The 22,289-nt window shown below is 35.3% G+C and overlaps 1 protein-coding gene and 1 non-coding gene across 2 annotated transcripts; both read left to right on the plus strand.

Moving 5' to 3' along the window:
• The first annotated feature begins 514 nt into the window (after window positions 1–514).
• On the plus strand, window positions 515–2,384 carry LOC115715587 (aldehyde oxidase GLOX1). Its single transcript, XM_030644226.2, has one exon. It carries the CDS (start codon window positions 626–628, stop codon window positions 2,288–2,290), a length of 1,665 nt encoding a protein of 554 aa, XP_030500086.2. The 5' UTR covers window positions 515–625; the 3' UTR covers window positions 2,291–2,384.
• Window positions 2,385–16,181: 13,797 nt separating this feature from the next.
• LOC115718239 (small nucleolar RNA R71) lies at window positions 16,182–16,288 on the plus strand. Its single transcript, XR_004011823.2, has one exon. It is a non-coding gene; the product is annotated as a small nucleolar RNA R71 (small nucleolar RNA).
• Window positions 16,289–22,289: the final 6,001 nt, after the last annotated feature.

Here is a 22,289-nt window from a genome sequence, read left to right on the forward strand (position 1 = left end):
TAACAATCTAAATCTATAATATCAGAGAATTTCACATTATTGATTTGTGGAAATTATATAATAGCTAGAATATATAAGATCCATAATTTATTTTTTTCATTGTTAATAAATTTTAAAATAAAATTTCATGCATCTTACAATTTTAATTAACATGTAATGACTTGAAATATTCAAAAACACGTTTTGACACATATCAAAACTCGAGCATGATTTGATACATATATATACAATATTTGTGACATGCATTTAATACATACTTCTACGTTTTGATACATATATTGTTATTATACACTATGCCCAACACCTTCTATAGTAAGTGTACAATTAATTCACGATATTTTTTAAAAATTAATTTTTTAATTTATACATACTTAATTAAACCAATAACAATATAATACTAAAATAAATATAAGAATAATATTTTTTAATAATTCTCTTACTCTAATCATGAATATTCAACCATGTAAACAAATATATATATATATATATACGCTTACCTCGAAAATTTAACCTAACAATATGTAACCGCAGTAATGAGAGTAGTATATACATATACTATGTATATATATATATACTACTTATATATATGTTCTTCCACAATCTACAAAAGAGAGAGTAATAAGCTATGACTCTCCAAACCAAAACCTCAACACTACTCATATTATTATTATTATCAACATTCCATTATTCCATTGTTGTAGCTAACCAAGCTGGAAAATGGAAGTTGTTGAAAAAAAGCATAGGAATTTCAGCAATGCACATGGCTCTAATGCCCAACAACAAAATCATAGTCTTTGATCGAACCAATTTTGGTCCATCAAATCTCACCAAAAAAAACTGCCCAAATATTAATTCATTACAACCACAACAAGATTCTTCTTCCTCTTGTTACGTTCACTCAGTAGAATTTGACCCATCAAAACGCACCGTACGACCTCTTACTATACTCACCGACACGTGGTGCTCATCCGGCGCTTTATCAAACGACGGCGTTTTAATCCAATCTGGCGGTTACCAAAGAGGCGAACGCGTCGTTCGTTACTTTACTCAAAATACCGATTGGGTTGAAGATCCTAATGGGTTAGTTACGCCACGTTGGTACGCTTCTAACCAAGTCTTAAACGACGGTAAAATTATTGTCGTTGGTGGAAGGTATCAATTTTCTTATGAATTTATTCCTAAGAAAACTGATTCTGATCTTAAACTGTACGACTTGTCGTTTTTGAAAGAGACGAGGTATTTGGATAATGTTCCTAATAATCTTTACCCATTTCTTCATCTCTCTCCTGATGGTTCCCTCTTTATCTTCGCCAATGACCGTGGAATTTTGCTTGATTTTGGTTCTAACAAGATTCTCCGGCGATTTTCCGCCATGCCCGGCGGAGTTTCGAGGAATTATCCCAGTACTGGTTCTTCGGCTATGCTTCCTCTTGATTTGAATGGAAATGTGGGTATTCCTAAAGCTGTGATTTTGATTTGTGGGGGTACTTCGCCGGACTCTAATCTTAAAGCTGTTGCCGGTGAGTTTATTCCGGCGACGAAGAGTTGTGGCCGGTTGACTATCACGGAGGTGAATCCTAAGTGGGAAATGGAGGAAATGCCGATTGGGAGAGTTATGGGTGATATGATTTTGCTTCCGACTGGTGATGTTCTTATTATCAATGGCGCCGGAAAAGGAACCGCCGGGTGGGATTCTGCTCGTGACCCGGTTTTAAACCCGGTTTTATATCGACCCGGGAATGAACCCGAAACCCGCTTCGAAACTCTTGCTCCAACAACAATCCCACGGCTCTACCACTCCACAGCTCATTTACTCTCCGACGGCCGGGTTTTAGTCGGCGGCAGCAACCCGAACCGGAGTTACAACTTCTCCACACTTTTTCCGACTGAGCTAAGTCTTGAAGCGTTTTACCCACCATATTTGAGTAGTCCTAATCGGCCATTGATAACTTCTATGAAACCAGTGAAGAAGGAGATGAGTTATAACCAGACGATTTCCGTACATTTTCGGTCAAACTACGAAGTCAACGGAGAGAAGGGTATTTCGGTCAATTTGGTGGCTCCATCGTTTACTACACATTCTTTTGCAATGAACCAAAGAGTTTTGGTTTTGGATATGAGAGAGTTGGAAAATAAAGGGAAGTCGAATAAGGGTAAATGGTATGAGTATGTGAGTGACGGTCACGCGCCGTCGAGTGCGGCGGTTGCTCCGCCTGGGTATTATATGTTGTTTGTTGTGGTTGATGGTGTTCCTAGTAGAGGAATGTGGGTCAGAATAGTAAATGAGTAGTAGTTGTAGTTGTTACTCTTCAATTATGAATTTATTGTGAGTGAATTTATTTGATTGTGTTGACTTCAAAGTCAAATAAATTCTTCTCCAAAAATTAAATGGGTCTCATAGTGTAAAACCAATCTAATGGAAGCTACCAATTAAAACAATGGTATTCAATCACACAATATAAAATTGGTAGTTTTACTATAAATTAAAAAGGATTATTAAAAGCTAAAAACATAAAGTAATTTACAAGCTTCACCTGCCCTAAGAATACATTCTAGGCAGTTAGTGCTTAGGTTCCCCTAACCAGAGTAAATAATTTCCAATAAGAATCAATATCAAGATACGAACTCTAGTTTGTAAATCAAATGTATGTAAAACAATACAACAAAAAATTCTTACACTATTTAATTTACCCTAAGATCTCGATTAACCAACCAATATTCAAATCTAAGTCCCCTTAGATTCGAAGAAAAGCTCTCATTGCTTCGATTTAGCTGAAATCCCTTTAGCTATGACTCTGAACTCCCTTTAGATAAAACAACCTCCATTATTATTACTCTTTAACAATGGAGAAACCTGCAAAAAACAAAGAAGAAGAAGAAAAATATTTCTGCCCTAGCAGAGAAAAATCTCTATCAAAGAATCAAAGTGAGTGGGAGTTGAGTTGGTTAGAATATTCAAGAATCAACTATGTATAACACCAACTCACACAAAACTGACTTTGAGAACTCACTAACAACTCATTGACAACTGTCTAAGATATTTTAACATGAAAATACTGATCTCATTGACAACTGTCTAAGATATTTTAACATGAAAATGCTGATCTGTCAAAGTTACATATAAACCAGTAAAAAACAAACTCAGATGGAACTACTGAATGTCTAGATAGTAGAAAACTCATAATTTGACAAACACAAAACCATGATTCTTACAATCTCCCCCTTGGCAAATTATGATCAATGCAACCAACAAATGAAATAGAATACATAGAAATTGAGGGAAAATTAAATCATATTAAAACTAAAAATTAATGTCAAATAATATCAATCTAAATCTTAATGAACTGTTTAGCTACTCATGAACTGTCAAATAATAGCCATTTCATACATATAAATTTAGAATAGAAGAAGAAAATAGAGAAGAAAAAAATACTGAAAACCCTATTGAGAAAGCCTTCAATATAAATTTTGCTCTTCAAAATTCGTACTCCTTGATTGCCTCCTGAATTGCCTGCTGAGAATTACTGAGGTCCACTTCTTATATAGCCAATAAGGGAATAAAAAAGATAGAAAAAATAACCCCACGCTGAAAACTCCTAATTTGCCTTGAATTAGATGGGCGGGCCGCGACATGCACTTCCTATGTCGCGGCCCGTGTGGCAAAATCCTCAGTCTCCAGGGCTTCACGTGACACGGGCCTAGGCATGACCCCCATCTTGTCCACAATTATCTTCCATGAGATCTTTTTATCTTTTTTTTTTTCATTTTATTCTTTCGATATTTCTTCTATTTTAAATCTGTAAAAATAAAAGATAAAAAACGTAAAATTACTCAAAACAAGAGTAAAACTAAATTAAAAATACATTAAAATTACCCTAAAATATAGTACTAGCTTATTAACACAAACAAAAACCAAGTACAAAAATACTTTTCCAGATCATAACAAAGACACATGGTCAAAAAATAACACAAATAAGAGAATCTAACCATAAGAAAACACACACAATCCATAAGATGAACAATTTGACAAGACTTTACAAACAATATTAGACAACAAACACTAAAGCTCAACGAGTGAGTTACTTTTTATATGCGTAAGAGTAGAATTCATAATTCACAAATAAGAAATCTCATAATTTTCACTAATGACATCTCTAGCGTTTACCATTTATTTTGTTTAGTTATAATTACACTTGGTAACTCGTCACCAATGGTAACCAAATGTCTAATAGTTAGTTACAATGTGTTGCTGGAGTAAATGGTTCTAACGAGTTACTCAAATAATTATGAGTTTCATAAATCGGACTTGTTTCTAAAACATACCAACACTTAAAAAGTTCTTAAAATATTTCATAAATTTAAGCAAGTTTAGTAAAATACCATTTTAAGTGTTTACACTACTTAAACACTATGTGAAATTTATCCTGTACTCAATATTTTAGAAGTACCATAATTCATTTATATTTTGGAAATAATAATAATAATAATAAAAAGTGGTATAAGTGTAGTTTAGTAAAGAGCCTAATAAAAAACACACATCCAAGACAACATGGGCTTTTCAAACTTTGTTGTATTAAACTTTAACAAAGCCCAATGTTAAATTAGCTCAATCAAGTTACTAATTTAGATTATTTTTGGGTCAATGGATTAAATATTAGACTATTTAGAATTTTTTTTCCCTTCAACTATGATTTATGTACTATTCTGTCTCTTTAACCTTTTAACTAGTTACAAATAGTCACCGAACTATTCATAGTATTGTAAATTAGTCATTCTGTTAAGTTTGATCACACGTGGCAAACATAAAAATGACATGACTATTTAGATAATTATCATATTAGTGCCACATCAACGCCATGTGTAACGTCCCCGCTTCAAGCCTCCATTGGGTCCTTACACCCACGGAATGAATGACTCTTATGCACGAGTACGCCACTCTGTCTGCTGCCTGGATCGATGACTGACCCTACAGACCAACACAAGTGTTTCCAGCGTACTTTGTCCTCACTCGCACGCATCCTGGGAAAACTTCCCAGGAGGTCACCCATTCTAAAATTGCTCCAGGTCAAGCACGCTTAACTGTGGAGTTCTTTCATGATGGGCTACCGAAAAACAAGATGCACCTTGTTGACATAAGTAGTACCAATTAATCCATTTAAGCCCTCTTCAACTGTGTAGTCCCATACCTACACAGTCTTAGAATCATCCCACTTGACCTTCCCCAGGCGATGTGGGATTGCACAGCTTACCCGGTATTTCCCCTTACGGATCACGGGACTACTGACTGTCACAATCACCCCCCTTACGGGGTCCGACGTCCTCATCGACCACACTTCCGACTGGGTCAAGGCTCTGATACCATTTGTAACATCCCACTTGACCTTCCCCAGGCGATGTGGGATTGCACAGCTTACCCGGTATTTCCCCTTACGGATCACAGGACTACTGATTGTCACAATCACCCCCCCTTACGGATCACGGTATTGTGACAGTCAGTAGTCCCGTGATCCGTAAGGGAAAATACCGGGTAAGCTGTGCAATCCCACATCGCCTGGGGAAGGTCAAGTGGGATGATTCTAAGACTGTGTAGGTATGGGACTACACAGTTGAAGAGGGCTTAAATGGATTAATTGGTACTACCTATGTCAACAAGGTGCATCTTGTTTTTCGGTAGCCCATCACGAAAGAACTCCACAGTTAAGCGTGCTTGGCTTGGAGCAATTTCAAGGATGGGTGACCTCTTGGGAAGTTTTCCCAGGATGCGTGTGAGTGAGGACAAAACACGCTGGAAACGCTCGTGTTGGTCTGTAGGGTCACTCATCAATCCAGGAAGCAGCTAGAGTGGCGTACTCGTGTATAAGAGCCATTATTCCGTGGGTGGAAGGACCCAATGAAGGCTTGAAGCGGGGACGTTACACCATGTATATAATTAATTTGAAAAAAATATATTTTTTTTAAATTTAGTTTTACGTAATTTTTTAATCATTAATTGATTATTAGTTTTTTTTTAAAAAAAAATAATTGATTATTACTTTGATAATCTTTTAAAAATACATATTTTTTATTTTTTAAATTTTAAATTATACATGTGGCCCTGACGTGACAACTAATTAAGCAACCATGTTATTATTTTGTTTGCCACGTATGACAAAACTTAACAGAATGATTAATTTATAACACCGTGAATAGTTTAAGGACTATTTTTAACGGTCTAAAAAATTCAGAAGCCACAATAATGCACAATTCATATAGTTCATATGAGAAATACAAATACCAAAAATGTATACAAACACCAAAAACATTGGGAACATTAGAAGTAATATGTGTGTTAGATGTAAAAAATTTTCCATGAAAAATATGTGGGATTCAAAATATATTTATTGTTGATATCCTCGATTAATATAGTAACATCCTAAAATAGAAATTGAACACAAAATAAATAGATTTTAAGCATTGGGCAGCTTGGAGCCTTGAATTATAACAGGATCAGCCCAAGCTATCAGAATTGGAAAGCTTGGACTATTGTACAAAGCCTAATTTTTAGTTTATTTTTAAGTAATAAATAATAATTATTTTTTGAACAAACTATTAAATAATTGTTAAATTTAACCTTAAAATATATTTCATATTTTTTAATTGATCTTAGATGTTGCAAGTGTAATGTTTTTATAATATAAAGAATAAACTTTTTTTTTTTGGAATGTATAGAATAAACTATTAGTTAAACTACTCTATAAAATGTGCATATATGTAGACCCAATTTTAATTTTTTTTTTTTGGCCCAAAACACCTAAAATGCTTGGACAGGCTCTGCCTTACAGTGTCCCAAGACCTAGCCGAGCCTTAATCGCTCATTGATCATCATAATTAAGGGTGCTGATGCACTTGAGTATTTCAACATGCTTCACACGAGGCTTAAAAACCTTAGCCTTACCCGAGCCATAAGAATGCTCGGGTCGCACATGATAATTTCTTGATATCTCACTCGAATCTTTCTCATGACTTGAGTAACTTTGCACCTTCTAATTAACGCTAAATGAGCTCTCTCATAGCTCAAGATCTCCTTCTGTTGCTATATTTTTAAACGCTACGCAAGTATACGCAATCAAGTAGTAAAATCTCACACAGGTGAGGTCGATCCCACAGGGAATTGGATTAAGTACCACTAAATTATACTTATGATTCTATTCGGTAAATCAAAAGTAATTATGGTTTAAAAACAGTAAAATTTGAAAGAAATTCAGAAAACTTAATAACACAGTTTAGAGTTGAGCAAGATGAGACAATAGGGAGGAGAATCCTGTTGTTGTTTACCCAAATTGTTAATGATTAATTACTATCCTATTCTTGGGGTGAATGACAGATTATAAAATAACCTAGCTCCTTTCAGATCTTCTAGATTCTAAATCACATGTTATCTAATTAATTCCTTAATTAAACTAACATGAAATCAGCATTAAGCAATAATCTACTCGTCACATAAGTCATGTAAATACTTTCGTTTCACATAGAACATCGATTATCTTAATTTTAGCATTCTCAATTCTCACTTTTCAGATTTTGAATTGAGATCATAGAGCATGCACAAGGTGATCAATCTTAAACATGAAATTAAACACAAATTAAGATAATTTCACACACACAAGAATTGAGGAATGGTAATTAAACATTAACTAGGAAAACATTAAACAACAATCATCATCCTCCCTAAATGGGAAATTTAGTTCAGAAACAAATCCATAACCATTCCTATAGCAATATTCAACATAAATAAATTAAAGAGGAATAAAGAAAAGAATTGTTTAAGGGTGAATTCTGGATCTTCACTTGAATCTCTACGCTCTTCCTGCCGCTCTCAGCTGTGTTTTAGGGTTCCAAATCGCTCTCCCTGACTTCCAATCGCAGTTTTCTATTTATACTTGAAATTTAGGGTTCGATGGACGAAATTACCCCCGGTCCGTACGGGATCTCGCCGCGGCCATGCTTCCTCTCGCCGCGGCGAGAATGTGCCAAATTTAGGCACTTTCTGTTTCTCGTATCTCGCCGCGGCGAGACTCTTCATCGCCGCGGCCAGATATGCAAAAACTCAAAACTTCATTTTTTCTTCGGCTCAGCACGTCTTTCAGTGAATTTCTGCACCCGAGACCTCTTTTACTCCAAAGAACCTGAAAACATAGAAAACAAGCGTAATTCCGTCCCAACACAGCTAAGAATGCACATAAATCGGATCCATAACATAGGCTAAAAATAGCCTAACAAACTCCCCCAAACTGACTCTTTACTCGTCCCCGAGTAAACTAAGACTAAACTAAAAACTAAAAATGATAGCTGAACTTTCCAACAATTAAATTGTTACCACCACCTGCACAACTTCAATCCTTCAATAACCAGAATTTCAACTTGCCAACTCTAAGAACTAAGTTGAATGTGCAGTTTACAAGTAAGTAATTCATACAAACATAAAGCATCGCAATTCCCATCAATATCACAACTGTTCTAACTTTCCAACATCCCACTAACACATGATCAATAAGTTTGAATGACATACCTCTCTCCACTAATGTTGACAAATTTCTACCTGGAATCAATAGGTCTTTTTCGGTTAAAATCACATGGCTTAGGTACATGGGTAGATGAGAAGTCATTTAGGCTATACTATACCATAAGCACTATTAACCAAGCAAGCCTAGACATTTATTTTGCTTTCTTTCCATATATCCCAAAAACAGAAATAAGAGATTGCAATTTTTTTCTTGTGTGTGCACCTCATAATTTTCTTAACTTTTTTTTTCAAGAAGACACATTTTTTTCTTTTTTTTTCATAGGCACAACACACAATATTCTTATTATTATTTTTTTTTCAATCTCTCATTCCTACACTTTATATTTTTTTTTTCACTTACAGCACTTATTTCCCCCCCAAACTTGCTTCAAGGCTCATGGCATAACAAAATATGTTCAGGGTGAAAAGAGTTTAGAATAACGAATTCAGCTCCGTGAAGTGGTGAAAAATTTTAAAACAGGCTAAGGCTCAACTTTGGGTATACTAAGGAAAATTTTTTTAGGTAGGCTTGAAAGGCTCAATCGATCCAAAGAAAATTTGCCTAAATCACTTTCCAAACAAAAATCATCAAGGATTTCGCTTCAAGAGAGTATGTCAAACAAATTCTATTCCATGTTCAATCAGTCATTCCACAATCCAAATAGAACACAAGTGATATGTGAGAATAGCAAATGTTTTAAACCTACATGAATCACTTCCTAGCACACATCCAATTTAATTCAAACAGTTGCAAGTCAAGCACACAGTTATGTTTCAATCCATTGCACAAGTGAATAACAACAATTCAATCCATTTTTCAATTTAGCTATCACGCAAAACTTAAAAAAAAACTAAAACAAATAAACGCGAAAAAATAGATTAAGTTCCCCCCCCCAAACTAAAATGCACATTGTCCCCAATGTGTGAAAATAAACCAGGAGGAGAGAAACTTACCTGAGCCCCTTAAAAGGGGTTTGGCGGCGGTGGCTGGTCATACGGGTTGAAACGGGGTGGCATGGGAAAATAGTTTGGATCATCCACACCGATGTTCATCCTCGTGACAAGGGTGTTCAATTGAGCCACCTGCTGCTCATCGAAGATACTCCTCTGGGCCATGTAGTTTTGCATATGCATGTTCTGCTGAATCAGATAATTCAGCTGATTGTGAGTGTATTGCATAGCAGGGTCAAGAGGCCCGACAAGACGTGGTGGTTCGATGTCCTCACGTTCTTCTTCTTCTCTTGCCGGAGGACCTCCTTGAACTGGCGGTTGACCATGAGGATGAGGAGGTTTGAAGCGCAGAACAGTCGCCAAAGTAATAGGGCGCTGGGGCGGTACCTTTGTATCATATGAGTACTGTGGTACTCCATGTTTCTCACAGAGGTCAGTGATTATTCCAGCCAACCCCAGTCCTCCACCGGAAGATCCCTCAACCATAATGTCAAAGGTCGTTCGAACAATATCCCCCACATTCAGATTATACCCTTTCATAATACCGTAGACCCATTTAAGTCTGTCCATTTGAGCATCAGAAAAATGCTTGTTGGGGAGCATCCTTGCACTAACAAAGTATAGCCAAGCCTTGGCCACTGGATTGAGTTCACATCGGTACAATTGGTATGGTACTCCACTAAGCTCATGGAACCTAAGGCCAGGATACCCTAGAGTCTCAGCCATATCCACATAATTCGTACTTCTCTCATAGAATTGTTGTTTCAATTGTTGTTCTTCATAGGTGAAAGTTCGGAGATCATAAAGGGCATGAATAGCGTCTACGGTAGCAGGCACTCTAACCCCCCTAACTCTAACTTTTCCCTCTTCTCTTTCAGGCCAGTTGGCTAAAAACTCCAAAGCTAGAGTTTGATTACCACGCTCAGTGACATCGACGAACTTAGTCCACTGCCTCTGTAGGATTTGATCCCTAATAGATGCAAAAGCAGGGGGAATATTGGCAGTTTGGCTTAGGTTGACTATGTCTATCCCTCTATCTTCAATGAACGCCCTATCTTTCAATTTTAAAAACCTCTCTTGAGCCTCCACGTTGGCAAACCTAACTCTATCAAGGTTAGGGCGTCCCCTAGATGGGTTGGATGATGAAGCTCCCTCTTCATTGACCCTTGACCTCTTTGGACCCATAACTCCCAAATTTTTTCTAACTTTCAAGATTTTTCAAAATTTTGACAGCACTTCCCCTTAAAAATTGACTTCCCGGGATTAAAATCCCTTTCAATTTAACCCAATTCTATTCACACAATCAATTTCAACAATGTATATAGCAAAAATCCCAAATATCCACCAAATAATTCAAAACTATCCAACAAATTCACAAATTTTTCAATAAAAATTGGAATGGAAGTCTTAGAATCAATACCTCAATGAAAATCACTCTTTAGTCAACCTCCATTGATGAGAACCTTGAAGCTTTAGGGAAGAAGAAGATGAATAGTGATTTTTCTGAAATTTGGGTGAGGTTTAGGGATTTTGGAATGGATTTTTAGAGGAAAAGAGTGTTAGATGAGAGAAATAAGGGATTATAATGATTTGGGATGAAAGTTTATGGGTAATTTTGAGGAAAATTGGTTTGAATGGGATTAGATGAAGAAATTAGGGTGAAAAGAGGTGGTTTTCGGCTGGGAGAAGAAAGTGTTTGAATGAGGTGTGATTTTGAAATGTTAGGGTTTTTGGGATTTAAAAAGGGAAAACTGGCAATCTCGCCGCGGCGACATATACCCTCGCCGCGGCGAGAATTCTCGAAAATAGGCTTGTTTCTGTAAGTCTATTCTGGCCGCGGCCAGACATCTCATGGCCGCGGCCACTGACCCCAAATCAAAAAAAATTTTATTTTATTTTATTTTTTTTTTTATTTTTTTTTTTCAGTAACGAAACAGAATGAACATCAAGAAAAATAACAGTAAACTTAAAAAAAAAAATTCAACTAAATCAAAAGAACACTTGGGTTGCCTCCCAATTAGCGCTAACTTTATCGTCGCTCAGCTAGACGTTGATCGAGATCTTTAAAGTGGCGCCAGAATCATGGCGGACTTGGTTTGATCAAATTGACCCCCCAAGTAGAGCTTTAATCGTTGTCCATTCACTTTGAAAGTATTAGGACTTTCACCTTTTAGTTCCACTGCTCCGTAGGGAAACACTTTGATCACCGTAAATGGCCCTGACCACCTTGATTTTAATTTACCAGGAAACAACTTTAGCCTTGAGTTAAAGAGTAGAACTTGTTGACCAGGTTGAAACTCTTTTCTGACTAGATTTCTGTCATGCCATCTCTTAGTTCTTTCCTTGTAAATCTTGGCGTTCTCATATGCTTCATTTCGAAATTCTTCCAACTCATCCAACTGTAGTAGTCTTTTACGCCGAGCCTTTAAGTCCATGTTCAGAGTTTTCATCGCCCAATACGCCTTGTGTTCTAGCTCTACCGGTAAATGACAAGCCTTTCCAAACACCAACCGATATGGTGACATCCCGATTGGTGTCTTGAACGCTGTTCTATAAGCCCACAATGCGTCATCCAACTTTCTTGACCAATCTTTCCTTGATCTCTGCACCGTTTTCTCCAGAATCATCTTTATTTCCCGGTTAGAAATCTCAGCTTGGCCATTACTTTGCGGATGATAAGGTAGAGCTGTTCTATGACGAACACCATATCTCGAAAGGAGTGCTTCGAACTGTTTGTTGCAAAAGTGACTCCCTTCATCGCTTATGATTGCTCGGGGAGTTCCAAACCGAGTGAATATGTTCTTTTGAAGGAACCGAAGGACTGTTTTACCATCATTAGCTGGTGTGGCTGCAGCTTCCACCCATTTTGATACGTAATCCACAGCTAATAGGATGTATAGATTGCTAAACGATGAAGGAAAAGGACCCATAAAATCTATCCCCCATACATCAAACAATTCAACTTCCAAGATTCCTGTCAAAGGCATTTCGTTTCTCCTTGAGATGTTTCCTGTACGCTGACAACGATCACATGCCTTCACAAAAGTACTAGCGTCCTTGAAAAGTGTTGGCCAAAAGAATCCACTTTGCAACACCTTGGCAGCTGTTCTAGTTCCACTGAAGTGTCCCCCACATGGTAAAGCATGACAGTGATTAAGAATAGAATACATCTCCTCCTCAGGCACACACCTTCTTATTATCTGATCTGCACAGTGCTTGTAGAGGATTGGCTCTTCCCAATAATAATGTTTCACCTCAGAAAAGAACTTCTTTAGTTGTTGACGAGATAGCTCAGGAGGAGTGATATTGGCAGCCAAGAAGTTAACATAATCAGCATACCATGGTACCATCAGACTTTCCCTCACACTAAAGAGTTGTTCATCGGGAAATTGTTCATTTATTTGTACCTCTTTTGTATTCTGACTTTCTTCCAGCTCTAGTCTTGACAAGTGATCTGCCACCAAGTTCTCAGTACCCTTCTTGTCTTTTATATCTAGATCAAATTCTTGCAAAAGAAGAACCCATCGAATCAGTCGTGGTTTGGCATCCTTCTTAGTCATCAAGTACTTGATTGCTGAATGGTCTGTATACACTATCACTTTATTACCAATTAAGTAGGGTCGAAATTTGTCACAAGCAAATACTATGGCCAGCATCTCTTTTTCTGTAGTAGCGTAGTTTAGTTGGGCATCATTCAAGGTTTTGCTTGCATAATAAATGGTTCTGAATACCTTGTCAACCCGTTGTCCCAGGACTGCTCCAATAGCATAATCACTGGCATCGCACATGATTTCAAAAGGTAATTCCCAGTTTGGTGTAGTCACAATCGGTGCTGAGATTAACTTCTCCTTGAGAATTTGGAATGCTTCAAGACAATCTTTCCCAAATTCAAAAGGTACTCCACTAGCAAGAAGATTGGATAGCGGTTTGGCCACTTTGGAGAAATCTTTGATAAATCTTCTATAAAACCCGGCATGACCCAAAAAGCTTCGAACTCCCTTCACTGAAATTGGAGGAGGCAAGTTCTCAATTGTAGATACTTTGGCTCTGTCAACCTCAATACCTTCTTTTGAGATTTTATGTCCCAGCACTATTCCTTCTGTAACCATGAAATGGCACTTTTCCCAGTTCAGCACCAAATTAGAGTCTTCACATCTTGCTAAAACCAACTCCAAGTTACTCAGACATTGGTCAAACGATGAGCCAAACACTGAAAAATCATCCATGAACACCTCGATGCACTTTTCTATTAAATCTGAAAATATAGCCATCATACACCTCTGAAATGTTGCTGGAGCATTACATAGCCCAAATGGCATTAGTCGAAAAGCAAAAGTACCATATGGACATGTGAATGTTGTTTTCTCTTGATCCTCCGGTGCTATAGCTATTTGGTGATACCCTGAGTATCCATCAAGGAAACAATAGTACTCTTGTCCTGCCAACTTGTCTAACATCTGATCAATGAATGGGAGTGGAAAGTGATCTTTTCTTGTGGCCTTGTTGAGTTTTCGGTAGTCAATGCAAATTCTCCATCCCGTGACAGTTCTAGTTGGGATGAGTTCATTCTTCTCATTCTTCACCACCGTCATCCCTCCTTTCTTTGGAACAACTTGAACTGGACTCACCCATTTACTGTCTGAAATAGGATACGCTACCCCGGCATCTAACCACTTCAAAACTTCTTTTCTGACAACCTCCTTCATTGGTGGATTCAATCTACGTTGTGCATCAATGGTTGGTTTCACTCCTTCCTCCATTAAGATTCTATGCATTACAGTTGAAGGGCTGATCCCTTTAATATCTGCTAAAGTCCATCCAATGGCTTTTGAATGCTTCCTTAAAACCCGTAATAGCTTATCTCGTCTCTACGAGAAGATAGGGAAGAAGCCACAATAACGGGAAGTGTCTTATTCTCTCCCAAATATTCATACCGAGATGCTGCGGGTAGGACTTTCAACTCTAGTTGAGGAGGCTTTTCAGTAGATGGGGTAGGCTTTGTTGGTATGACTCCTAACTCTTCATAATATTTTCTATTCAACGGTCCATAAGAATCGAGCCACATAGCATATTCAAAAGCTTCCTTACCATCTTGTTCTACCACCTCTTCTTGTACCAAAGTCAGATTAAGAGGATCTTCAGCATGTGTCTTTGTCTCCACCAACTGATCCACCACATCAATTGCAAAACAGTTGTCACTAGCTGTAGGATAGGTCATTGCTTTGAGTACATTAAATACAACTTCATCTCCTTGTACCCTTAGCTTTAACTCTCCTTTCTGAACATCAATTAGTGCTTTCCCTGTTGCCAAGAAAGGTCTCCCCAGAATGATAGGAACATTACTGTCTTCTTCCATATCCAGAACAATGAAATCAGCTGGGAAGATGAACTTGTCCACCTTTACTAACACATCCTCAATGACTCCTCTAGGGTGAGCTAGCGATCGATACGCCAATTGAAGAGTTACAGTAGTTGGCTTTGCTTCACCTAGCTGCAATCTTTTGAACACTGACAAGGGCATTAAGTTAATACTGGCTCCCAAATCACATAGTGCATTTATCCCTTCAATTTTACCAATAGTACAAGGAATAGTGAAACTCCCTGGATCTCTGAGTTTTGGAGGGAGTTTCTTCTGTAGAATAGCGCTACACTCTTCAGTTAGAGCCACTGTCTCATAGTCTTCCATCTTCCTCTTCTTTGACAAAATTTCCTTCATAAACTTCACATAACTTGGCATCTGCTCTAGAGCTTCAGCAAAAGGAATGTTAATGTGAAGTCTTTTGAAGACTTCTAGAAACTTGGTGAACTGCTTGTCTAAGCTTGACTTTCTCAGCCTCTGAGGATATGGTATCTTTACATGATGATCAATACTAATCGGTGGAGACTGTTGTGGTGGTGTTGGGCTATCAGTAGCCTTCTCTGCTGTCGGTGTTGGTGTTGGCACTGGTTGAGCATTTATTTCTACATCTACCTCAACTGGTTGTGGTAACTCAGGCTCATTATACTTCTTACCGCTCCTCAGGGTAATTGCCTTGCAGTTTTCTTTAGGATTAACTTCAGTGGTGCTAGGCAAATTTCCTTGAGGGCGGGTTGCTACCTGAGTTGCTAGCTGGCCCATCTGAGTCTGCAGGTCTTTAATTGAAGATCTAGTTTCAGTCATGAATTGGAGCAAGAAATACGTCCGCAAACTAGAACTTCCACCGCAGGATTGTTGCCGATTAAACCGTTGGTTCGATTTCTTTGTTGATAGAACCCACTATTTCTTCGGTTGTTATTCGTTGAACCCATAATTGTTGTTGTTGTTGTTCGTGAAAAATTCCCAATGGCCTTAGCTTCATCCATTGGCAAATCATCCACATCTGCTTGGCACTCCGAAAAGTGATGACGTCCTCCACATAACTCACAAACAATTTGGGCTTGCTTAGCTTGCCCTGCAATGATTTTAGTCAATGCCTCAACCCGAGCTGTTAACTTTGTGATGGCATCGACTTCTAACACACCGCCTACTTTCTTGGATTGACTCCTTTCGGTTGGCCTTCTTTGGTTGTTTAGAGCCATCTCCTCCAATAGATCATATGCCTCATTAGCACTCTTTCTCATAAAAGCTCCGCCAGCTGCTGCATCTATTAGAGTTCTAGTATTACCAACCAACCCGTTGTAGAAGTTGTGAACCAGCATCCACTTCTCTATACCATGATGGGGACACTTCCTGATCAGATCTTTAAACCTCTCCCAGGCCTCATGGAGAGATTCATTATCTTGTTGGCAGAAATTATTAATTTCTCCTCTCAGCTTTGCAGACTTCGCTGGAGGAAAGAACTTTGACAAGAATTTTGTTGCCAGATCATTCCATGTAGCAATAGAATTCGGTGGCAAAGAATTCAACCAACTCTTGGCTCGTTCTCTGAGAGAGAATGGAAACAACCTCAATCTAATGGCATCGTCGCTAACTCCATTAACTTTAAAAGTTTCACAAAGTTCCATGAAGTTAGAGAGATGCAAATTAGGATCTTCAGAAGGGAGACCACCAAACTGAACTGAAGACTGCACCATTTGAAGGATGGCAGGTTTGATCTCGAAGTTGTTTGCATCCACTCGCCGTGGCCTAATACATGACTGCACTCCCGTCAGAGTAGGGAGAATGTAATCTCTCAAGCTTCGGCCATTAGCTTGATCTTCCACAGCGCCTCCATTATTACCATTATTACGCCCATTGTTCCCAACATTATTGTTCACATTGGCAGCCATGATTTCTGATGTTTCGGCGATTCTTTGCCGAAACTCTTTCTTGCCTCTTGTTCTTTCGATTCTTCCTGCGGGTTTTCTCAATTTCGGGATCAAGCGGTAATATGACTGATTGTCCTTGACGGCGCATGCACTTAGGATTCCTGAAATAAATAAAGAAAATATTGCAAGAAAAAGGTTAGAAAAATCAGCAAGAGAAAATATACCAAAGTAGAAGTTAGTATAATTTTATGTAATATTAATCTTTAAACAATTCCCCGGCAACGGCGCCAAAAACTTGTTGCTATATTTTTAAACGCTACGCAAGTATACGCAATCAAGTAGTAAAATCTCACACAGGTGAGGTCGATCCCACAGGGAATTGGATTAAGTACCACTAAATTATACTTATGATTCTATTCGGTAAATCAAAAGTAATTATGGTTTAAAAACGGATAAAATTTGAAAGAAATTCGTAAAACTTAATAACACAGTTTAGAGTTGAGCAAGATGAGACAATAGGGAGGAGAATCCTGTTGTTGTTTACCCAAATTGTTAATGATTAATTACTATCCTATTCTTGGGGTGAATGACAGATTATAAAATAACCTAGCTCCTTTCAGATCTTCTAGATTCTAAATCACATGTTATCTAATTAATTCCTTAATTAAACTAACATGAAATCAGCATTAAGCAATAATCTACTCGTCACATAAGTCATGTAAATACTTTCGTTTCACATAGAACATCGATTATCTTAATTTTAGCATTCTCAATTCTCACTTTTCAGATTTTGAATTGAGATCATAGAGCATGCACAAGGTGATCAATCTTAAACATGAAATTAAACACAAATTAAGATAATTTCACACACACAAGAATTGAGGAATGGTAATTAAACATTAACTAGGAAAACATTAAACAACAATCATCATCCTCCCTAAATGGGAAATTTAGTTCAGAAACAAATCCATAACCATTCCTATAGCAATATTCAACATAAATAAATTAAAGAGGAATAAAGAAAAGAACTGTTTAAGGGTGAATTCTGGATCTTCACTTGAATCTCTACGCTCTTCCTGCCGCTCTCAGCTGTGTTTTAGGGTTCCAAATCGCTCTCCCTGACTTCCAATCGCAGTTTTCTATTTATACTTGAAATTTAGGGTTCGATGGACGAAATTACCCCCGGTCCGTACGGGATCTCGCCGCGGCCATGCTTCCTCTCGCCGCGGCGAGAATGTGCCAAATTTAGGCACTTTCTGTTTCTCGTATCTCGCCGCGGCGAGACTCTTCATCGCCGCGGCCAGATATGCAAAAACTCAAAACTTCATTTTTTCTTCGGCTCAGCACGTCTTTCAGTGAATTTCTGCACCCGAGACCTCTTTTACTCCAAAGAACCTGAAAACATAGAAAACAAGCGTAATTCCGTCCCAACACAGCTAAGAATGCACATAAATCGGATCCATAACATAGGCTAAAAATAGCCTAACACCTTCAACCTTCATGCCTATATATCTGAGAGTCTTAGGATAGCTCGTGTGTGATACACGAGTTTCTAAGGCCCCATCTGAGCCTTGTCATGGCTCGAAACTATACCCATTATTCTACTCGAGCTATAAAATTTTAGGGTAAGTCTACAGTACACCATCCTAAAGGGGTGTTTTGGTAGATCATCTATCTGTTTTAGCACGTAGGAGAATTTTTTAGTTTATTTTTTTTCATGATTATATATGTTATAATTATTTATGACTATTTGTAAATTTTCAAACAATTCTGAGTCGTTTACATTGTCGAAAACAAAATTCATATATTTTATTGTACGAACGACTCTTTTTTCTAATACATAGTAAGTAGCTTTTGGGGCAGTTTCAATATTATAAGGGTTTTCATCTATTCTATTAAATGAAGGCTAGAACTTTTACTTCATGCTATTTTAGTGTCAAAAGCTACATATTTGTTTACCCATCTCTTTTAATTGAAACTTATTGTAAGGTTCTATATGATAGAATGACAATTAATAATATAGGATCTCTCCCTTTGATTGAGTGATGTACTTTGGTAATAATTTGGAGTCTCTATATCTCAAGTTTGTAAGATAATTAAGCTTATAACTTAGCTTACTTACACTTGCTCAAGTAATTTGAGAGTTTGATTGTAGATATTTTTCAATTTTCATTATATTGGTGTAACTTTCAGATTATATTGTTCAATTTTAATATATTTTTTTTCAAAATAGACAAAATCAATTACAAAGTTAATACTTTAATATGATTCACATTTTTTTTTTGCTTATTATTATTTTGAAATGGACTGACAAACACAACTCATTATATATATTGATATTTTGTATGTTCAATTATTTTAAACTAGTAAACATTCTACGCTTCACGGCGAATATATAAAATATTTTAAATTATATATAAAAAATCAATTGTGTATTTTAATTAAAAATAATTACTTAGTAAAATTATATTAAAATTTTAACTTTACTATTAAAAAATTTGTGACGTAAACATTTAAAATATTAAATTTGTTACTAATAAATACCAGAATTCAAAAAATAGTAGCATAAATCTTCATTCATGGTTTAATTTTTATTCTGATATTATGTTAATTTGAAGTTGTGATTTAAAAAATAATAATGAAACAATAAGAAAATAAAACAATATGTCCATAATATTTTTAAATATCACTTTTTTAAAAAAAAATTAAAAAAAAAAAAAAGAACCAACACACCAACATCATCGTGTATGATCTTTTTTAAATATTGTTAATAGTTAACAACATTTTATATAATTAAGAGTGAATACTTCTAAAAAAAATAATAAAATAATAAAAAAAAATAATAAAATAGTAAAAAAAAAAAAGAACAATAGTAAAAATAGTAAAAAATGAATATTTTATATGTGCATGATATTTTTAAATATCACTTTTTTTAAAAAAAAAAATAAAAAAAAAAAAAACCAAGAGACCATGTTTAATATGGTAAGTTTAATATATATATTTATATAGATTAATATATATATGAATGAAATTAATAAAAAATTAAAGAAAAGAGAGAATTAAAGAGAAAAAAGAAACATGACTTTAAAGTGTTTTGAAATCGCTACGTCACCGCTTCATACTTCTCCTTTTTATATATATATCTATTATAACCGAATTCTTGGTTTATGAGAAATTCATGGGGTGACTTTTTATTTATATTTAATAAAATTATAAAATATTATTTATATATAATAAAATAATAAAATAAAAATAAAACAAATCCCATTTAAACTGATATTTGAAATTTGGACTGATATTATTTATATATATACAATATTATATTATTTAAACCATAAATTTATTATCCTATTTTGAATTTAATTAAAACCAACAAAATATATATACCTACTCTTGTACGTTCTCATTTTTTCTAACTTTTTTTTATTAAAGTTAATTATTTTAAATAAATAAAAATTCATAACAAAAATTTAATTTCTAAATTTTTTCTATTACTATACTATTTTAAATTTAATTAACAACAATAAAATATATGTACGTATATTTTTCATTTTTTTAATATAAATTTTCTATATACATATATATTTATACAAAAAAAAAAATAGAGATAAAAAATAGTAGTGAAGAGATCCAAAAAATTTCACATAAGCTTCAAACACACTCTAAAAAAAGTATCATTTATAATTCTATGTGTAACTAATTTATTTGTTTATTTGGATGATTTTAGTCTATATATCTCAAATTATACTTTTTAATTTTTATAATTCGGTTATAGCAAGTAAGAATATTTGGGTTGATGTAATCATAACAGTATATATATAGCTTTAGTTGAGCATGAATTGTCCATTTGATTTTGTTTTAAGTTTAGATTTTACAATTGTATTTAAATACTTAGTTATATATATATATATGTGGATCTTGAGTTTATCGGATTAATTTGTTGAAAATATATGTTTACTAATTTGCTCAAAATAAATATACATAAACACATATATTTTGTTGAATCCAAATATACATAAACACATATATTTTGTTGAATCTATCATGGAGTGCTATGAGATTGATGAGAGGCTTCAAGAGAAGAATGATATTAAAATAAATTTGGAGATCATTGCTTTGTTATAATATTATTTGGAAGCTATCATATTTCTTGTTTTTTATATTCTTTCTTTCATATGTCCAGTTATATGTCTGCTACCCTTATTCTTTATAATTTTATTATTACTGGCTCGAGTTAAGTGTCCATAGTAAGTGTGTAGCATTATTATTTTTTAAATATATTTCAAGCTAATCTCCATTCTCCTCTTCTCTTTCTGCAAATTTTAAATTTGACTTTTCAGTATTGATTTTTAAATAACCCCACACACTAATTAAAATTAGTTTTTAAATCATTTTAAATTATATGATTATTTATTGAATCTTTCTCAATTAAATTATAGAACACCTAACATAAAACTAAATATACGTGCCTTGCACGTAACTTTCTTCTAGTTTATATATATATATATAGATTCGCGCAAAACGCATATTCGTTTACTAGTAAAATTATAAATTAAATGGTCACAATATAATGGCTAGTTATATATAAAGTTCAAAAAAGAAATAATTGAAATGTTGTTTTCACCTAGTAGTACTCTCCTATATATACTAGATATTAGTAACATAAATATTTATTTAAAACTGTATTAAAGTTATTCTTAATTAATTATTAATTCCAATAATAATAACAATTAAATCTATTACAATTTAATTATATTTTTTAAATATATAGAATTTAAATAAGTAAATAAATTTAAAAACACTATAATAAACAGGACTATTTTATCCCAATTTTTACACTTGAAAAAAAAATAAAAAACGGAATAAAACTTTTGATCCCACTTTTACATTTGGAATAATGACCTCTCTCTCGAACGGGCTTCGATCCTCCTCTACCGTCTTCGTGAAGTAGCCCATGCTAGCAACCCTACTCCACCCAATCTCTTTATTTTTTTTAGGTGACGTATGACCCAACGAAGTTTCATATCTGAGCCACACCCTCTGAAACCCCCAAGTATTTCCATCTCTCTTTGTTTTTTTGCTGAAATGTCGATCTTGTTCTTTGTATACTTTGGATCTCTCTACTATTCTCTTTTCTCAGGTGGATGGAGGTTTGTGACAATTTGTCAACCTTGGTACTTTTAGGTTTGTGGCGTTTCATGGTGGACAGAACTTTATGATCGTGTTTGTGGTTGCCGATAACTGTTTATGGTTGCCAAGAAGGTGGTTCTTGGCTTTGATTGTATTTATTATTCTGGACTTAAAATTTGGCTGCACTACTTCGAATATTTTACGAAAAAAATGTAAAGTTTAATTTGGACTAATAAAAAGATTTTTGGTCTTTGATTATTTTCATATGTGACAGTCAGTAGTCCCGTGATCCGTAAGGGGAAATACCGGGTAAGCTGTACAATCCCACATCGCCTGGGGAAGGTCAAGTGGATGATTCTAAGGCTGTGTGGGTATGGGACTACACAGTTGAGGAGAGCTTAAATGGATTGATTGGTACTACCTATATTAACAATGTGCA

Source organism: Cannabis sativa, chromosome 5, assembly GCF_029168945.1.
Source record: "Cannabis sativa cultivar Pink pepper isolate KNU-18-1 chromosome 5, ASM2916894v1, whole genome shotgun sequence".
NCBI classification, from domain to species: Eukaryota; Viridiplantae; Streptophyta; class Magnoliopsida; order Rosales; family Cannabaceae; genus Cannabis; species Cannabis sativa.